General features: G+C 34.7%; 1 protein-coding gene across 1 annotated transcript in view; it reads left to right on the top strand.

The window, feature by feature from the left end:
• Positions 1-18619, top strand: part of LOC118755962 (tyramine/octopamine receptor-like) — a 159788-nt gene that overhangs the window by 67837 nt on the left and 73332 nt on the right. The window contains exons 2-3 of the mRNA XM_036490777.1: positions 3868-3970; positions 4185-4310. Of these exons, the coding sequence (XP_036346670.1) occupies positions 3868-3970; positions 4185-4310 (229 nt within the window). The remainder of the gene's footprint in view (positions 1-3867; positions 3971-4184; positions 4311-18619) is intronic.

Here is an 18619-nt window from a genome sequence, read left to right on the forward strand (position 1 = left end):
ATCTTCATCTTCATCTTCATCTTCATCTTCATCTTCATCTTCATCTTTATCTTCATCTTCATCTTCATCTTCATCTTCATCTTCATCGTCTTCCTCGTCTTGGTCTTCATCTTTATCTTTTCCTTTATCCTGATCTAAATATGTCCATTCTTTTCTTCATTTACATATTCACCCCCACCATTGTCATTAGGTTAGGTATTTAAAATTTCCTTCGTCTTTGTCTTTATATTTAGGTTTCTTTACTTTTATTTTAATTTCTGTATTTATCCCTTTCTTCTCCTCCATACTCAACTTTACCTTTTCTTGTTTGAGTCTAATCTATTCATGTATGTACATTAGACTGCATCACCAAAAAAAGTTGCGGTTTTTAAGCCCGGATTATAAAATCTATTATATTTTAAGACGTCCACCAAAATATTTGGGAAAAATATTAAGATTTAAGCGAGCTGGACCAATTTGAAAATACCTCCAAAATTAGGTTTTGTATGAATAAAAATAGCCTTGTTCTGGCCAATATTATGTAGAACACCGCAGGCAACAATAATTGACATAGTCGTTTCTACAGAAACACTTAATTCAACAGATAGTATTGAAAACCGATGCAGTTTCTAGTTCGGATTTGCGACTCATGGTATAACCGTTCTGCAGCAGTGTTAGGATGTAAAAGTGAGGTCGTCATATATTTGCTGACAGCATAACCACTATCGCCTAATATAAAGCAGTCTTTAAAATTATTCTCTTCGAAACGATGCTTAATACGGCTGTTGTTAAAAATGTTGCTATTATGAGCAGAGCCAGGCCACCTGCACACCAGATCCATAATTTCTAAATTAGCATTACAACATCGCTTGTACGTTAAGGGAAAAATACCCCTTCCGATTTCGGAATATTTCGGCATTTTCCACACTAGGCGATTGTACTCTAACATGGGTACCATCGATACATCCCACTACTTTCGGGAATTTGGCAATTCTGTGGAATGCCCGGTTAGAATTTTCAATTTCGTTTCGGGTTTTCGGCATTTTAATAAATTCTGGGGAAAGTCGTGCAATGGCATTCGACACTTCTTTAACAACGCGGCTAGCAGTGGACATATCATCTTCACAGAAATCGGCAACAGTTATAGGAAGCTCCCTGGGCTTAGGGCGTGGTTTCTGGAAAATCAGGTGAAGGGATAAAAAGAATGAAGCTTACCTTATATATTATAAATCCGAAAGTGGGTTTGTTTGTTTGCTACGCTTTCACGCTTTAGCTATTCAACCGATCATCATGAAATTTCGTACTCTGCTGTTATTTACCCCAACTTAAAATATAGGATGCAATTAATCTCGATTAGGCAAGAGGGTGTGGCACCTCCCATACAAACGGAATTTTTCAAACTGCATTTCTCAGGAAATATTTTTGGTAGATTACTGGAACTTGGTATGGAGATATATAAAATCATTCTCTACTCATGGATGAGGGCTACAACCTTTTAAAAAATCTAATTCAACTTCAATTAAGGGAGTTATTTATTTGAAAATTATATTTAAAAAATGGATGCTGTAGTTTAATATATTTTGAAAAGGCTTGCCACCTGTTTGAAAAATAAAATTTAAATTAATTATACGCAAGCCATCTGAAGAATTAAAATATGGCTGTGAACCAAAATATTGTTAGTTTTAAAGTTTTGAATAATATTGAAGTCTTTCACAAGGGTAGCCACCTTTTTAAAAATTCATCTTAATTAGTTTAAATGAAATATAATAATACTAGCAGACCCGGCGAACTTCGTCCCGCACAAAATAATTTTTTTATTGAAACCTTTTGGTCCAACATTTTCACCAAAAATTCACGTTTACGATTTCCATCGTACGCTCATCGGCTAAGATTGTGGTTTGGTGGTCGTTTTCCGACTTAAATAACCTAACGAAAGCGTTATGTCCGTGTTGAAGTTCTTGAAATTCTCTAATTGTGTAACATTTCATAGAACGGTTAATCTCACAACGAAATAACTTCACTCCCTGGCGGCAAAAATGATCCGGTTCTATAGTAAATCTGTCCAAGAAACTTTATTGTATAGTTGATGGCAATTTCAAAATGGATGCGTATAATTGTTCTACAGAAATCTAATATACATAGACTCATTTCAGACGAAATACCTTAAAAGTAAGTTTCTCGAAAGCAATTTAAGAGAAAATAATTTTTTTTATTTGAATTTATTACAGTAAAAGGCGCGCGATGGTTTTGGCGGTTGATTTATCGATGGTGATTTGAGATTTACCCCTGCACAACTCAACCCTGGTAAATGAATTTTTCCATTACACATACACTACGTATAATGGAAATATTCAATTCAAATACGCCCGTATTAAAATTAAGCAGTTTTCACTGCACGGATGGCGTTTTGCACGTCTTGGATGCTTTTTCATATGTAATTAAGAAAGTATATGTATGTATGCAAGGCTAACACAGCGGTGACAGCACATACACATACATGATATGACATGACATAATGCACTAATCGCACGCTATGATGTTGATTCAAACTCAACATTTTAAAGCACATTTACTTCGCCCAGTTGTCGATATTCGACATCTTTTTTCATACACTTTTGAATTTTAGCTGTCACCAATACTACATCCATTATGCGAATTACAATTTTGAAGTCCGCCAGCATAATTTATAGCGAATTTACAGGAAAACTTAAGATCGAATTATGTACGTTAATACCGGATTGATTAATATACCCTGCAAACAAACTCCCCCGAAATATTTAAGATTTCGAAAATTTGTTACGATTCGTTTAGGAATCTTTAAAGAAAAACATATGAAGCGGTTGACAAGAACCAGTAAAGAAATTTCTGTACGATTTCTTAAAGAAAATTCTTAAAAAAATTGTGAAACCTTTCAGAATGCTCTGAAATCCTGGTATGCTGGGTATACATATACATACAAATATGAATAGATAAAGAAGCTGCTATTGACACAAGGAGTTCATACCAACGGTAAATGTTGTTTTTGTACGATTGCTACATGAATCATGACCTTATTCCCAATGACATCAATACTGCGAAATCAGGTGTAAAATAAGGGTTGTGCCATACAATTTCTATTCCTTACAAGTTTCATGCATTAAATGTTAAGACTTACGATCATATTAAATAAGGCTTATATAAGACGCAAATTTTTTGGTGGGAGTACATTTAACGCACACATTCTCACTTGTTGAATCGTTTAAATGTGTTAATATGCCGACCGCTGCTATAAAGTGTCTAGGGCAGATTCCCTATAGAACCGGATCATCGTTGCTGCCAGGGAGTGAAAAGAAAAAAATCCTTCAAATTTATTTCGTTCTGCGATTAACCGTGCTGTGAAATGCTGGACAATTGAAGAATTTCAAGAACTTCTGCACGGACATAATACTTTCGATAGGTTATTTAAAGCGGAAAATGACCATCAAACCATAATCTTAGCAGATGAATGAAAATGGGAAACGTGAATTGTTGGTGAAAATGTTGGACCAAAAAGTTTCAATAAAAAAATCAATTTTGGGCGGAACGAAGGTCGCCGAGTCTGCTAGTATTTGTATAAAAGAGGGGTTGAAATTGCATATTATGGAGAACACAATTTTTTAAATCGCTATATCTCACAAACCATACCATTTTTCTGAAAAATACAAAAAATAAATTTATGTGACTTTTGACCATGAATAAATATTTTTGCAGATGTGAGATGGATGGAGATTTTTGCTACTTAATTTATAATGGTATTTGCAACAATCGTGTCAACTTTCGACTTTATGCGAATTAATGTGACCTTGAATGTATAACTTGACCGGGCTGAATAATAATAATCGTTTTAACCCTTCCTTTCATTTCTTTCAGGTTCCTGGCGCCTTGGTTGGGTATTATGTGACATTTGGATATCACTGGATGTGTTGCTATGCACGGCGTCTATATTGAGCCTCTGTGCTATTAGTGTTGATAGGTAAGGGAAACTAAATGCAGCGGTGCTATGCTTGAGCGATTTCAAAAGTATTAAGAATAAAAACAGTAAATTGTAAAATTGTAATTAGCAACATTTGCCAAAACCGTGGAGTTTACATTATAAATGAGTGCTCATACAAAGTGAAAACCCTTTTATATCAAGGCATTTTGGAACCTAATTTTTGAGATTTTTAATTTGGTGTCCTTTGCTGCAGGTACTTGGCAGTTACGCAACCTTTGACATACTCACGCAAAAGGCGCTCAAAGCGTTTGGCATTCTGTATGATTTTGATTGTCTGGGTGTTGGCATTGGCTATCACCTGCCCACCAATGCTAGGTTGGTAAGTATGCACTTAAAAGGAGTTCTATTAAGTATTTAAATTGTAAGCATGGTAAAGAATATAATATATACGAGCGCAGATGTACTAAACCTTACTGCAAGCGTCATTATGGCGGTATTACGAAATAATGGAAACGAAACCAGACCGAATGACATTCATATTCTAAATCACTATGTAGAGAACAGAGGTGGCTCCGTCATTGGTAACGTTAATAAGGTACCAAACTAAAAAAAAAAAACACACATTTTAAATGTACTGCAATTTTCTTTTGCCCCGTGTTTTAATATAGTCCTAATTTTGCATTTTTTATACATCATATATGTTTACAATTTAACAAAATTAAACCAGATTTCTTTTCAAAAAGTTAAATTTTTAACATAAGTTTACGGGTTTGACAGTTTCTTCTATCTTGTGTTCCATTGCTTCTAAATGAAGTCATTATTCGTTGTAATAAATGGTGCATTTTTTAAATGCACTATTACAACAATATATACATGTAATCACCAATTCCGAGATATTCTTTCATAGCCCAGTAAAATTAGACTTTATCTCAAAAAAAAATTGTAACAGCGATTTTTTGATGCAGTTTACTTCTATTTGATACCTAGATCACGGATCCATAGTCTTGCCCCTAAATTTCATTCCGCCATCTTGAATTAAAGTTTTTTGGTTTTTTTTTGCGATTTGCAAACTTATTTTGCATTTTTGTTAAAAAATGGTTAAATTCAAATCTGTAGAGAATTTAATTTTCCACATTTGTCATATAGAAGGTTTTTTGAAAATAGCTTTTTTTATTGTAAATAATTAGCAAAACCTGAGAAAAAATTTTACTTTGTTATGGTTTTCGCCATTTTTCGACAATTTCTGTTGAAAATACATAGCATATTGATATTACAAAGTTGTAGCGAATTTGAGTCTTCACAACTTTTATACCTAAATTTTTTTTATGACGCTTAGATCACGGTCGGGAACGTGCCAAACATAGCGATTAGCCCAGTACAATTAGATAGATTTGGTAGGAAAATTAAAAAATATTTGTAACAGCGATTTTTTGATGCAGTTTACTTCTATTTGACACGTAAATTATGGATCCACAGTCTAGTCCCTAAATTTCGTTTGGCAACACTCCGCCATCTTAGATTTAAGTTTTTTTTTGGGTTTTTGCTATTTGCAAGCTTATTTTGCATTTTTCCTAAAAAATGGTTACATGCAAATATGTAGAGAATTTAATTTCCCACATTTGTTATATAGAAGGTTTTTTAAAAATAGCATGTTTTATTGTAAATAATTTGCAAAAACTTACATTGTCACGGTTTTCGCCATTTTTTGACAATTTCTATTGAAAATACATAATGAAAATGCATATTGAAATTCCAAAGTTGTAGAGAATTTCATTCTCCACAACTTTTGTACATACATTTTTTTTGTACGACGCTTAGATTACGGCCGGGAACGCGATAAACATAGCGATGTGCGGGATGCGCCGTAAAACTCATTTCCACACCACCGCTGAGGTAGAGTTTTTCGGCGCGTTTTTTTAACATGGTTTCCCAGTAGGCCTAATCCACGGGCAACGTTTTTTTTAATGAAAGCAGGTGAAGTAAGGTTAATTTTCATCAGAATCTTGTTCGTTTTGTAGGATAAGTTGGAAGATTTAAGTCATCTTCATTGTCTTTAGACTCCCAGCTTTGTAGCTCAGCATCTGTCTCCTCGTCAAGTTCTGTGCTATCGTTCACAAGGTCCTCGTCATTGTCGTCGTCATCTACCTGGGTGCTCGGAGTATTGGTGCAGGAAGTGACGCCACATTTCTCGCAAATTAGCGTACAATGCGGACTGAATCCAAATCTTTGAGCTTTCTTTCGTGATCATTATCACCTCTTTCGATACTCACGGACAACAGTTTTGTAACGCCCTTCTCCTGAACAATTGAAATTTTACCACTATCTAAAGATTTTTCACATATAAAGCACTTCTCCATTCCAAACACTTTCACCTCGAGCCAGGCAGAGCTGGAGTTTATTTTGAACACAAATTGATAAAAAAAAATCCCGAAAAACGTGACCAAAATGGTTACCAAATAGTTTATTTTAATTATTGATATAAGACACCCGAAGGACATACACTAAATAAGAACGCATTTATATAAAGACACTATGAAATTTAAGTATCAAAACGCCTATACGATTTAAAATACTCGCACATATGTTCATTGATGGGTCAAATACTTCATAATTTGAAATCAGCGCTTACTATGATACAAAAAACAATTATGAGAATTATTTTAAGAAGGTTTAAATGTTAAATTCTTCATTAACTAATGATTTTGTTTCGAAATTAAATCAGGGTGGTGGGTTAGTTGTACGTCTGAAACAATTCGCGTATTCGGATATACAAACAAGTAAGAAAGTCTAAGTTCGGACGGAGCCGAACATTAAATACCCGGCGCGAGTATTAAATATATGATTTTCACATTTCCGAAAGCTGCCGCTACATGGTAAGCCGGGGTGTATCACTTTTGAGTAAATTAGCGTCCTTAAATTTCGAAATATTGAAGTTTCAAGCATTTCTGAAATTTACCGTTATATGAAAAGCGGCCATAATCTTAGTCCGATTTCAATTATTTTCAACGCTTTGCTTTTACGTGGCAAGCACAATAACCATACCGGGTTTGGTACAAATTGGTAAAACGCTTACTGAGATACATATATGTGATCATAAGTGGGCGGTGCCACGCCCATTTTCAAAAATTGTATCATAAAAGTATTTCCTCTGGTAAAGAATTGTTGAAGCATCAATTTTTAATAAATTAGCTTTAATATTTACTGATTTATTGAAGATTTTGTATGTGGTCGTGGTTATCGTCCCATTTTGAAAATTTTCGGCCATTTGATGTGCTGTAAGGCCAACAACTGTGCCAAGTTTGGAAGAAATTGGTGCAGCGGTTACCAAGATATACACATGTAAGCACAAGTGGGCGTGGCTACGCACATTTTCCAAAAATTTATAATATTCTTATTTTTCGTCTAAAATTTATTGTAAATATCAATTTTGAGTGAATAATTTTCAGTAGTGACTAAAACATCGCAGTTTTCGTATTTCTGAAAATTACCGTTATATGGGTTACAGTCCGATTTCGCCTATTTTCTATACCAACCTACCTTGGATAAATTCAAACCTACATACCAAATTTCGTTGAGATATCTCAATTACGATACAATAATCAATACAGACGGACAGACGGACGGACAGACAGATCATTTCTGTATACATTTGTCTATATCTATCTCGATTCGTTTTGGCTGTTCCAAACAACCGTTATGTGAACAAAGTTAATATACCCTTGTGCACAAGTGCGCTCGGGTATAAAAATTTGGATAGAACTCCCAGCCCTAGTTAGTTTAAATTTTGGAGTTATGTGTTTTGATATACGGTATGAGAGTATGTCGGCCGCTGTGGTGTAGTGGTAAGCAGTGCGCGCTTCCACTCCACAATGCCTGGGTTCAAACCCTGGTCAAAGCAACATCGCAAAAATATAGAAAAAAGGTTTTTTCTTAACAGCGGTCGTCCCTCGGCAGGCAATGGCAAACCCCCGAGTGTATTTCTGCCATGAAAAACAGCTTCTCATAAAAATACAATCGCCGTTCGGAGTCGGCGTAAAACTGTAGGTCCGTCCGCTTTGTGTGACAACATCAAGGCGCACGCCACAAATCGGAGGAGAAGCTCGGCCAAACACTAACATATGTGTAAGCGCCAATCTATTATTATTATTATGAGAAAAGATGAAAATAAACATCAAAACCCAAAACTCAACTGTAGTGCTAACTATCGGACCCAGTTGTGAGTATAAACCCTCCAGAAATCCACTCAAAAACATGGGTCCAGCCGCTTAGGAAGACATCAGTGATATACACACCCACAGAAGATTACCGGTGTTTTTAAACTGATCCGTCATTTTAATTTTTCAAATCTGATTTCAGATTCGTAATCAGAGACCTTAAGAACACTCGAAAGTTTTAAGCGAATCTAATCGATTTACATTTTTGTTCGCCTTATTGGGTCCGTCATTTTGAATTTTTCCAACCTGACCTCAGATTCGTAATAAGCAGCCCCAAGAACCCCAGAGGAAAACTTTACAAACAAATAGGATCGACTCAAATTTTTTGGCCGCCATATTGGGTTCGCCATTATGAATTTTTAAAATCATGCTCTATGTTCGCAATCAGCAACCTCAAAAACATAAGAAGCTACTGTTACTTTTTCTTTTTTAGTGTTGGGTTCTCCGGTGGCACAAAAAATGTGAAGCAAAATCTAATTTACGGTAAGTTTACACGCTATATTTGAGACGCCATGTTGAATTTTTGAAAAGCTCACACTGTTTTTAATGTAGGGCGTCTATATGATCATTTTAAGACCTTAATCGTTGTAATCCGTCCTATAAAATTTTGGCCATCGGACTAGGGTTGCCAGACGTACTGCTTTTGGGAGTAAACGTACTCCTTTTTATTGCAATGTACTCACTTGTACACCCAAAAAAAAATTTCTGGAAATGTACTCCCTTCTCAATTTTGTACATCTTTTGTACTCCTTTTTCCAGCTACTAATATTTTATCATGTACAGGGTGTAAATAAATAACTGTTGCACAGGTAAAAGTGGTCTTTATAGATTTTGCGGAAAAACTAGTTTATTATTAATTATCCACAAATTTTACTTAAATTTTATTGATTCGTTTTTAAATTTAACCTTCATTTGAGTTTACCAGCGGTAAACACTTTCAGACTTTACTTTAATACATATCTTCTGTAACCATAAGCTAATTTCCCCTCCTTTATACTCCGTCTTTTGCCCAACATAAGGCCCCATACTCAGCAATCGAAAAGACTCGGAACTGGTAACTAGGAGGCCATTCATTCGACCAACCCTATACAGTTTTTTTTTTATAAATACAAAGTCAAAGAAAAAATACAACTGAAAAAAACATGCACTTATCTTCCAAAGCTTGCAGATGCAAATCAGGATGAAAATTTTAAAACTAATTAATAAAATTAAAGTAAATATAAAAATAGTTACAAAGTTAACAAAAAATGCTTGTTTCGCAAAATGTATAATTAACCCTTTTATTTTTCAAAAAACCTTTGCGAAAGTTATTATTTTACGCTCTATATTTTGCCATTCATGCCGTGGCAAACACTACCTAGTAAGCAAAGTTAAGTGTGATAGTGAAAAGGTGTAAGCATGGTCGTAGCCAGGTGGGTGCAGCGGGCTCGGCTATAAAAATCAGAAAAATATTAAATCAATTATAATGCTTAAATTAAAAAAGTGGCCACACATTCAGGAAGAGTCTGGAATTCTTTTGTAGAATTTAGTTATTTATTTTTAACATTTATTGTTGCTTTGAAGAAGTTTTCTATGATATCTTAATTTGTTTGTACCTAATTAATACTAATTTGTAACAATAAATTGCACAAAAAATTAAAAAAAAAATGTACTCCCTTTTTATGTTTTGTACTGCTTTTTTCTATCGAAAATAGAAATGTACTCCTTTCCCCGTTTCAGAATCTGGCAACCCTACATCGGACTGTACCGGTTGACGTGATAGGGAAATGAAGTTTACGCCGCTTCCCTTACATCGCTATGTTTGGCACGCTCCCGGCCGTGATCTAAGCGTTGTAAAAAAAATGTAGGTATAAAAGTTGTAGAGACTCAAATTCTCTACAACTTTGGAATTTCAATATGCTATGTATTTTCAACAGAAATTGTCGAAAAATGGCGAAAACCGTAACAATGTAAAATTTAAAAGTTTTTGCAAATTATTTACAATAAAAAATGCTATATGACAAATGTGTGAAATTAAATTCTCTACAGATTTGTATTTAACCATTTTTATGAAAAATGCAAAATAAGCTTGCAAATCGCAAAAAACCTAAAAAAACTTAAATCCAAGGCAGGCAATGGCAATCCTCCGAGTGTATTTCTGCCATGAAAAACAGCTTCTCATAAAAAGACAATCGCCGTTCGGAGTCGGCGTGTGACAATATCAAGGCGCACGCCATAAATCGGAAGAGAAGCTCGGCCAAACACTAACATATGTGTAAGCGCCAATCTATTATTATTATTATTATTCACTGTATGAAAAATATGTGACGTTTATAACCTTTTATATGTGAAGTTTTATAACCTTTATGAAAAGACATCGCTCGAAAAAAATACTTAACACTATTATGCCTTTTGGATTTCTCCAAAGTTTTCGAGTCAGCCATGAACTAGTACTTCAAACTCAAAAATTATTTGGGTTTAATGACTTTGCGTGCGGTTAATGAAGAGCTGCCTATGTGACCGAACGTAGAAAGTTAAAGTTAGTGCTGAAGTATCTGAACCAAAAATACTATTAACGGGCGTTTACTATTTTAGGGCCATTGTTATTTAGCTTGATTACACCGTGCGACAAAAACAAAAAATTTGTAAAACGCACAAAAAAATAAATATATAGGAGCCAAATATAGTATAACTGCGTTTTTAATTTTTCTCTCTGACATCAGGATTTTTTTTAAAGAACTTGAAATTTCTAGGATATGATTGAATAAAAAATTATTTAAAAGATTTGGTGCATTGTAGACTAACAATATGGCTACCAGTTAAAAGGAAAAATTCTGTAGAATTAAAAAAAAAATTAATTTTTTGTTGCACCACGACGAATAAATGCTGAAAATTTCCTTTTAAAACTTTATCCTTGAATATCCTTGGAAATTTCCAATATTTATTTTTTCAAAAAAAATATATGTTAAGGACTAATATGTTAACTACCACATCCTCGAATTTCGTCCATCTAAAGTATTAGTTTTACCAAATCAATTTTTTTTTAAGAGATTGTGTCATAGGTAAAAAAGTAATTTCTTCGTTTTTCGAAGTTAGCCTTCGAAATGGAGGGCCTATATCTCCATATATATTTATATATCTTCGAAGTTCGAAATAGGATCTTTGGTAAAAAAAATATTTTTTATCATTATATGTAAATAACTAAAAAACTAAAACCACAGTCGTAAACCGCCTTTTGCTCTTATATAAATGGTTTATAACTTTTTTTGCAAACTTATATTACAGGTGCTATAAGGGGTCCAAGGTCGGGTCTTCGAAAAATTAAAAACCTTATATTTCAAACAATTTTGAACTGATTTTTAAAAAGTTGGTACTGTTGTAAACGTGATTAGACCTCCTTCTTCTCTTCTGATATGCATATTTGTATACTTTGTATGTAAAAATTTCAGAAAAAATTTAAAAGGAAAAAATACCTTTTTTTTATAAAAAAAATATTTTAAACCATACTTACTAACCGATTTTTAAGAAACTGATATCGTTTCTAACGCAATCAAATCTTCTTTCTTCTGATATGCGTATTTGTATACTTCGTAAATAAAAATTTAAGAAAAACCACTTAAACGGAAAAAATACTCTTTTTTATAAAAAAAAAAACAATTTAACAAAGAAATTACTAACCGATTTTTAAGAAATTGGCATCGTTGTAAAGGCGATTGAACCTCCTTTCTTCTGGTGTGCATACTTGTATACTTCGTGTATAAAAATTTGAGAAAAAATACTTGAAACCAAAAAATACTTTTTTTTATAAAGAAAAATATTTAAACAAAAAAATTACTAACCGATTTGTAAAAAATTGGTATCGTTGTAAAGGCTACCAGAAAACGTATACTTTCTTAAACCCAAAAATTTCGTTTTATGTATATACACAAAAAAAATATAATTAAAAACATTTTTTCCCTCTATATAAACTCCTGCCCCCTAGGTGAAACGCTGGCTACGCACTTGTATACAAAACAATTTAAGTATTTAAACCGTAGGTACATCATACGGCCAGTTTGTTCTTTTAGAGCGCATACATGGTTCCATAATAATGATTACAGTATCTTCATTTATTTGGTATATTGTAACTATCAATATTTTATAAAGAGAAGTGTAATTTTTTGTATCTAAAACTAATAAAGTTAGAAGGACGAAATTCGAGGATGTGGTAGTTAACATATTAGTCCTTGACATATATTTTTTTGAAAAATAAATATTGGAAATTTCCAAGGATATTCAAGGATGAAGTTTTAAAAGGAACTTTTCAATTCTTATTCGTCCTGGTGCACAATAATTCGATTTTTTTTCTATTCTACAGAAATTTTCCTTTTAATTTATACCCATACTGTTATTCTACAATGCACCGCATCTTTGGAATAATTTTTTTATTCAATCATATTCTAGAAATTTCAAAGTCCTTTTAAAAAAATCCTGACGTCAGAGAGAAAAACTAAAAAACGCAATTTTACTATATTTGGTCCCCAGTTTTGTGAATATATTGATTTTTTCGTGTGTAAAATTGACTGTCGCACGGTGTTATTAATGACATAATGCATGCAATATTTGGTACAGATATATTTGTCAGGAACTTTTGAGAACGTGGCTAGCTAGTGCACGAATTTCAACAGAGAGGTAAAGCTTAAACATACCGCAGCGTTGATCCGGATTAACTTGGTTTTAATCCGGATCAACCGCAGTAAATTCCCGAGTTGATCCGGATCAACGCTGCCGTCTTTTTATGCTTCTAGTGTCTATATCGTCGCAAAAATAATAATAATAGTCGGGGGTGCTCCGTGGTCTAAAAATCTGAATATTTCTTTATTCTAAAAACCACATGCATTGCTTTTGGTAGGTAACTTTAACTTCGTATTTGGGCAAGATCGTACTCTACTCAATACGCCATGCGTAAAGCAATCCTCTTGCTAGGCTCTGACCTCGAGACTTACTTATTGTTATTGCGAACGCTACAATAATTTTGAACCCCCTACTTTTATTTGCTCCTGTGGATATTCAGAAACGACAGTAGATATTTACGCCATAGTAAACATTTTCTTCTCCGGACAACATATTAACCATTTCTTTATTAACTTTCGTACAGTGCTTATTTTGTGGACATGAAATTGATCGATCCTTCAAGTGGTTTCGATTAATTACAACAGACTGAGGTTTAAATATCCAATCGGCTAAATCTCGCAAAATAATCTCTTGTGGCACTAATTTTTATTTTTGAGTCTGGCGAGAGTACTCGCCCTTCTCTAACCCGCAAGAAAAAACTGAAATAATCAGATTCTCTGAAACGCATACATATTTATCTATAGTTTAAAATACATGGTATGGAGATATATGAGAAAAATTGCGGTTATTGGAAAAGGGGGCGTGACACCTCCCATACAGACCGATCTTTTCATACTGTAGGTGTATCTCTGGAAGTGTTCATGGTAGAGTACTGGAACTTGGTATAGAGATATATGAAATCAATCACATGGGCATGAAGAAAAATTTGGGCTATTAGAAAAATGGGCGTGGCACATCCCATACAAACCGAATTTTTCAGACTGTATTCCTCTGACAGTGTTCACGATAGAGTACTGGAATAAGGCGTTTAGGGTGTCCCGATCCTACAAAAATTTTCTCTACTTTTTTCTTTTAGAATTTTTAGTATTTTTTTATGAAAAATGTAATATGAATATAAAAATATCGCGTCACGGTGTCTGTGGTTGAACTCCTCCGAAACGGCTTGACCAATTTGAATGACAGTTTTTGTGTATATATTGTAGATATGATAATAGTTTATAAAGCATGTTTCATACCGCTAATTGAAGGGAGCGTGGCACCTCCCATACAAACCGAATTTTTCACACTGCATATCTCTGGAAGTGTTCATGATAGAGTACTGGAATTTGGTATGGAAATATATAAAATCAATCGCAGAGTCATAGAGCTATTGGCGAATGGGGCGTGGCACTTCCCATAAAAACCGAAATTTTCATCTGCATATCTCCGGAAGTGTCCACGGAAGAGTACTCGAACATGGTATGGTGTTCCTGGAGAGTACTGGAACTTGGCAGGTACAAGACATATAAAATCAATCGCATAGTCATGAAGAAAAAAGAAAGGGCCGTGGCACCTCCCATACAAATCGAATTTTTACACTACATATCTCTGGAAGTGTTCATGATAGAGTACTGGAATTTGGTATGGTAATATATAAAATCAATCGCAGAGTCATAGAGCTATTGGCGAATGGAGCGTGGCACTTCCCATAAAAACCGAAATTTTATTACTGCATATCTCCGGAAGTCTCCATGGAAGAGTACTCGAACATGGTATGGAGCAAGGTTGCCGTTTTGAGCTTTTCCTACCAAAATTTTTAGGTTTTTTTCTAGTTGGTAGGATGGTAGGACGCTTAAAATTTTGGTAGGTTTCTTTTCTCATAAACAGTATTGCCAGAAGTTTTTGGATGAACCGGCTAAATTGGCAAATAAAAACGGCTAAAATGTTTCAACTAAATTTCACATGTTTTATTTAAATAAATCACGAGTAAAAGGACTATTTCTTGGAGAGAAGTTACAAATGCGAGCCGGAAAAAATTTTGCCAGCGAGAATTTGTACTTAGAAAAAAGATACGACTGTGGCACATGGTTGGATTTTTTGTCGACGATAATTTGAATAAACAAGTTCGTTAAATTTAAAAATTTACAAACTGGAGCGATTTTAAAATGAAAAATGTAAGTTAATACTTGTTTACTTAATTAATTTAGTTAATTCCAATGATTTGAAAGGTACTCGGAAAAAAAAACTATTTATTACTATTACTATCTGATATTTTGAGTGATAATTCTAACTGGATTTTCGACGAACAAACCTATTATCTTCCCTACAAGGCCTTTTCAGACTGACCGATTCTCAATACGCTCAAATAGAAACCAATACACATAAAAAACGCTGTAAAAATTTGCCTTCAATTTTAAGACAGTAAAACAACGACCTTCAGTTAACATCAACCGAGGCCATATGTTGACAAGGGATGCAAAATCACAGTTATACAAATGAACTGGTCAGATTTTTCAGAAATCCCTTCAATTCTGATGTAAAATATGATGCTAGATGACCGGTCATATGGCCGCAAGATGTCTCGTAGAATTCCCAGCGAGTTTTGCTTTACATAAAAATTTGTGCTCTTTTATTTTCATTTTGACTCACTTCAGTGTTGGTTCCTTTAATTCAAGTTGGCATTCGGTTTTTGGAATTTGAATAACTTCTCAGCAAAAACGTTTGCTTAAAAAATACATATGTGTACATAGTGCTTGAAAATATCAATTTTTCCATTACCTTAAACCTTTGGGAATGGGCAAAAATTATGTTTTTTAATTTAATCAGAATTGAATATGCGCTATCTGGGAAGACAATATCTACATGTAATATTTATTCTGCTTGTTGGCACTATATCCAAACACAAACGCATCTTAAGAGTCTTAACAGTGAAACAATTTCTTATTTTCTAAGTTGGCGATAAAACTTCACACTTAAAATTAAGACATTTATAACAAACATTTTATAAAGAAAATCCCTTCTTCGTTTAAAATAAAAATAAGCGAAATCGGCCCAATTTCATACAATCCTGCCTTCTCCACGATAAGGCTAGTAGCCATTTCTAACAGATTTTGGGTCGCTTAGTCAAAAATTGAAACGTATATACATATTTGAAATTTGAGAAAACAAGGTAAATAGCAAAATCGGCTAAACACGGCTAATTTTTTCAGCAAAACGGCTAACAAATCGGCTGCCGGCTAAATCGAAATTTCTCCGGCTGTTTGCTATCGCAACCGGCTAAATCTAGCCGGAAAACGGCTAAAATGGCAACACTGCTCATAAAACAGAAAAGATCTCTTGTTTGATGTAGTGTGTCACTTTGTCAGCACTGTGAGTAGGCTTGCCAAATTGGGACAATATTAGTTTTACCCTCATTTTGTTTCTTGGAAGGGTTCAACTGTTTGCAACGTACCTTAAAAAACTCGTTTCTTACTGGCATAGGCAGAGTTTTACCAATAACCTTCTGCGATTATCTGAACTCCGTATGCTCTATAACGTAATGGCAGGTTTATATATCAGATATTTTTCTTCGCATCGATAATAGTTTCAACAATGACAAGGTTGTTACAATATTTCAAATGGTACTAGAAGAAAAATTCAAATGCATACTACATAACAAATGCATGTACGTGTTTACAGAATATGTTATCTCATTACATTAAACGAGCAATTCTTGTATATATATATAACCATAAGGTTCTCAGAACGGCTCTAACGATTTTGATGAAATTTTGTACACAGATAATATTTTGGATGCTAAGGTTAACTTGCGACCTATCCGAAATTATTTAAAATTTAATTAAAACATCATAAAATGGGTATCAAATGGAAGTTTTTTTAAAGATCCCAAATCCAAATACATTATTTTAAGGTTGCCACCCATTTTGAATCGCATATTTATTTAATGTTTTGTTTACAAAAAAAAGGTAAAATATTACTATTCATGGGTACCAAAGAAGGTTCTTAGACAATGCTTTCTCTATATATAAAATGTTATAATAGTGTAAGGTTGCCACTTATTTCCGATTATACACAATTTATCTAAAACATGGCAATATGGGTATCAAATGAAAGGTATTGTTGAGAACTTTGGTCAGAAAATATTTTCCATCAGGATTGGCAGGGTTCTATGTAATACAAACTTTTATTTTATTCATTTCAATCGACATTTTTTTATGTATACACAGTACACATATGCTCAAGATATGTACCATTCATTCCAGCGTATTTCGGAATAGGGTTTCCATCTAAATTTTAGAATAGAGAGGAATTTACGTAATAGATATCGAAAACCTATTTTTTGTTTATTTCCAAAATATTTTTTTAAAGCTATCCAAATCTTGAAAACTGTAAAAAGTACATATATACACTCCGGGCAAAGCTCGGTCAACCTGGTACTTTTTTTATTATACACGAAAATTAAAAAGAAAACTTATTTTTAATCATATCCAGTAGAATAGAATAGAGAGGAATTTACGTAATAGATATCGAAAACCACTTTTTTGTTTATTTCCAAAATATTTTTTTAAAGCTATCCAAATCTTGAAAACTTTAAAAAGTACATATATGCACTCCGGGCAAAGCTCGGTCAACCTGGTACTTTTTTATTATAAAGAAAACTTATTTTTATATCCATATCCAGTAAATCGATTGCCAGTTTTTAACCGCAACTCGAAGAAATTAATAGCGAACCCGCAGGGCGCAATTTTTTTGCCCCAGCCCGGCGGCTCCTAGGCCCGAACATTTGGCAAGCCTAACCGAGAGGTTTATTTTTACCTTACCTATTTACGTGCATATATATACTTCATAATAAATATGTGTATACAAATGAGTGATGTTTAAAAATTCTACGTCCGAGTTTCATTTTCTGCTCCGATTTTTCACGTCATTTATTCCGAAGGCTTTATTAAAACTATAAACTATGCGATTTGTTTGCCATTTTTTCGGCTTTTCGCAATTTACTCGAAATTTTGAGGGTGGAGTGCATTGGGGTATAATCATTGCGCTGGGTATGCAGTTACAGTTGCATGGCTATACTCGATCCCGACTCTTGCGCCCTCGTTCGCGCACTCTGGGCAACGTGAGCAACCCATGTGCGAGATGCGGTAACCAATCCGAGTGGAGCCTTGGGTCACGGCAGAAAGAGAGGGAGCTTCGGTGGGGCCACTCTGACTTACTTGGTTTAAGGGCTCACTGAAGTCTGCAGCGTCTGTTCACCAGTAGGTGCGACTGTAAGCGGGTGTCTGCTTGGAGCAAGCGGCTCGCTATATAAACGTGTATTTGGTTGCGAAACCACCCCCGTCCCAGCAATGGGTTGTGCGCTGGGCTTGGGACCCGCCACGTAAAAACCACTTCCAGTGAAGAAGCAAGGCAAAGCCTCGGATAAGACAGCTGCCATGTAAAGGAGCGCAAATTCGGAGTTGGATTTGTGGTGGGAGAGAGACTCCGTGGACGTGGACTAGCGTTTACCCCGGTGGACGAGCGTCTAGCCACAATCCGCATCAAAGCGAGATTCTTCAACATCTCGCTCATCTGCGCCCATGCCCCGACGGAAGAGAAGGATGAGGCATCCAAAGATCTCTTCTATGAGTGCTTGGAGCGCACGTATGAGCGCTGCCCCCGTCATGATACCAAAATCGTGCTTGGCGACTTCAATGCCAGGGTGGACAAGGAAGGGATCTTTGGAACCACCGTCGGAAAATTCAGCCTCCACGACGAAACGTCCGACAACGGATTGAGGCTGATCGACTTCGCCGGGCCCGAAACATGGTAGTATGCAGTACTAGGTTCAAGCATAAAAAGATCCATCAAGCTACGTGGCTGTCTCCGCATCGAAAAACAAGAAACCAAATCGATCATGTTG

Source organism: Rhagoletis pomonella, unplaced genomic scaffold (genome assembly GCF_013731165.1).
Source record: "Rhagoletis pomonella isolate Grant_MI unplaced genomic scaffold, Rhpom_1.0 Rhpom_scaffold_00001, whole genome shotgun sequence".
Classification (NCBI taxonomy): domain Eukaryota; kingdom Metazoa; phylum Arthropoda; class Insecta; order Diptera; family Tephritidae; genus Rhagoletis; species Rhagoletis pomonella.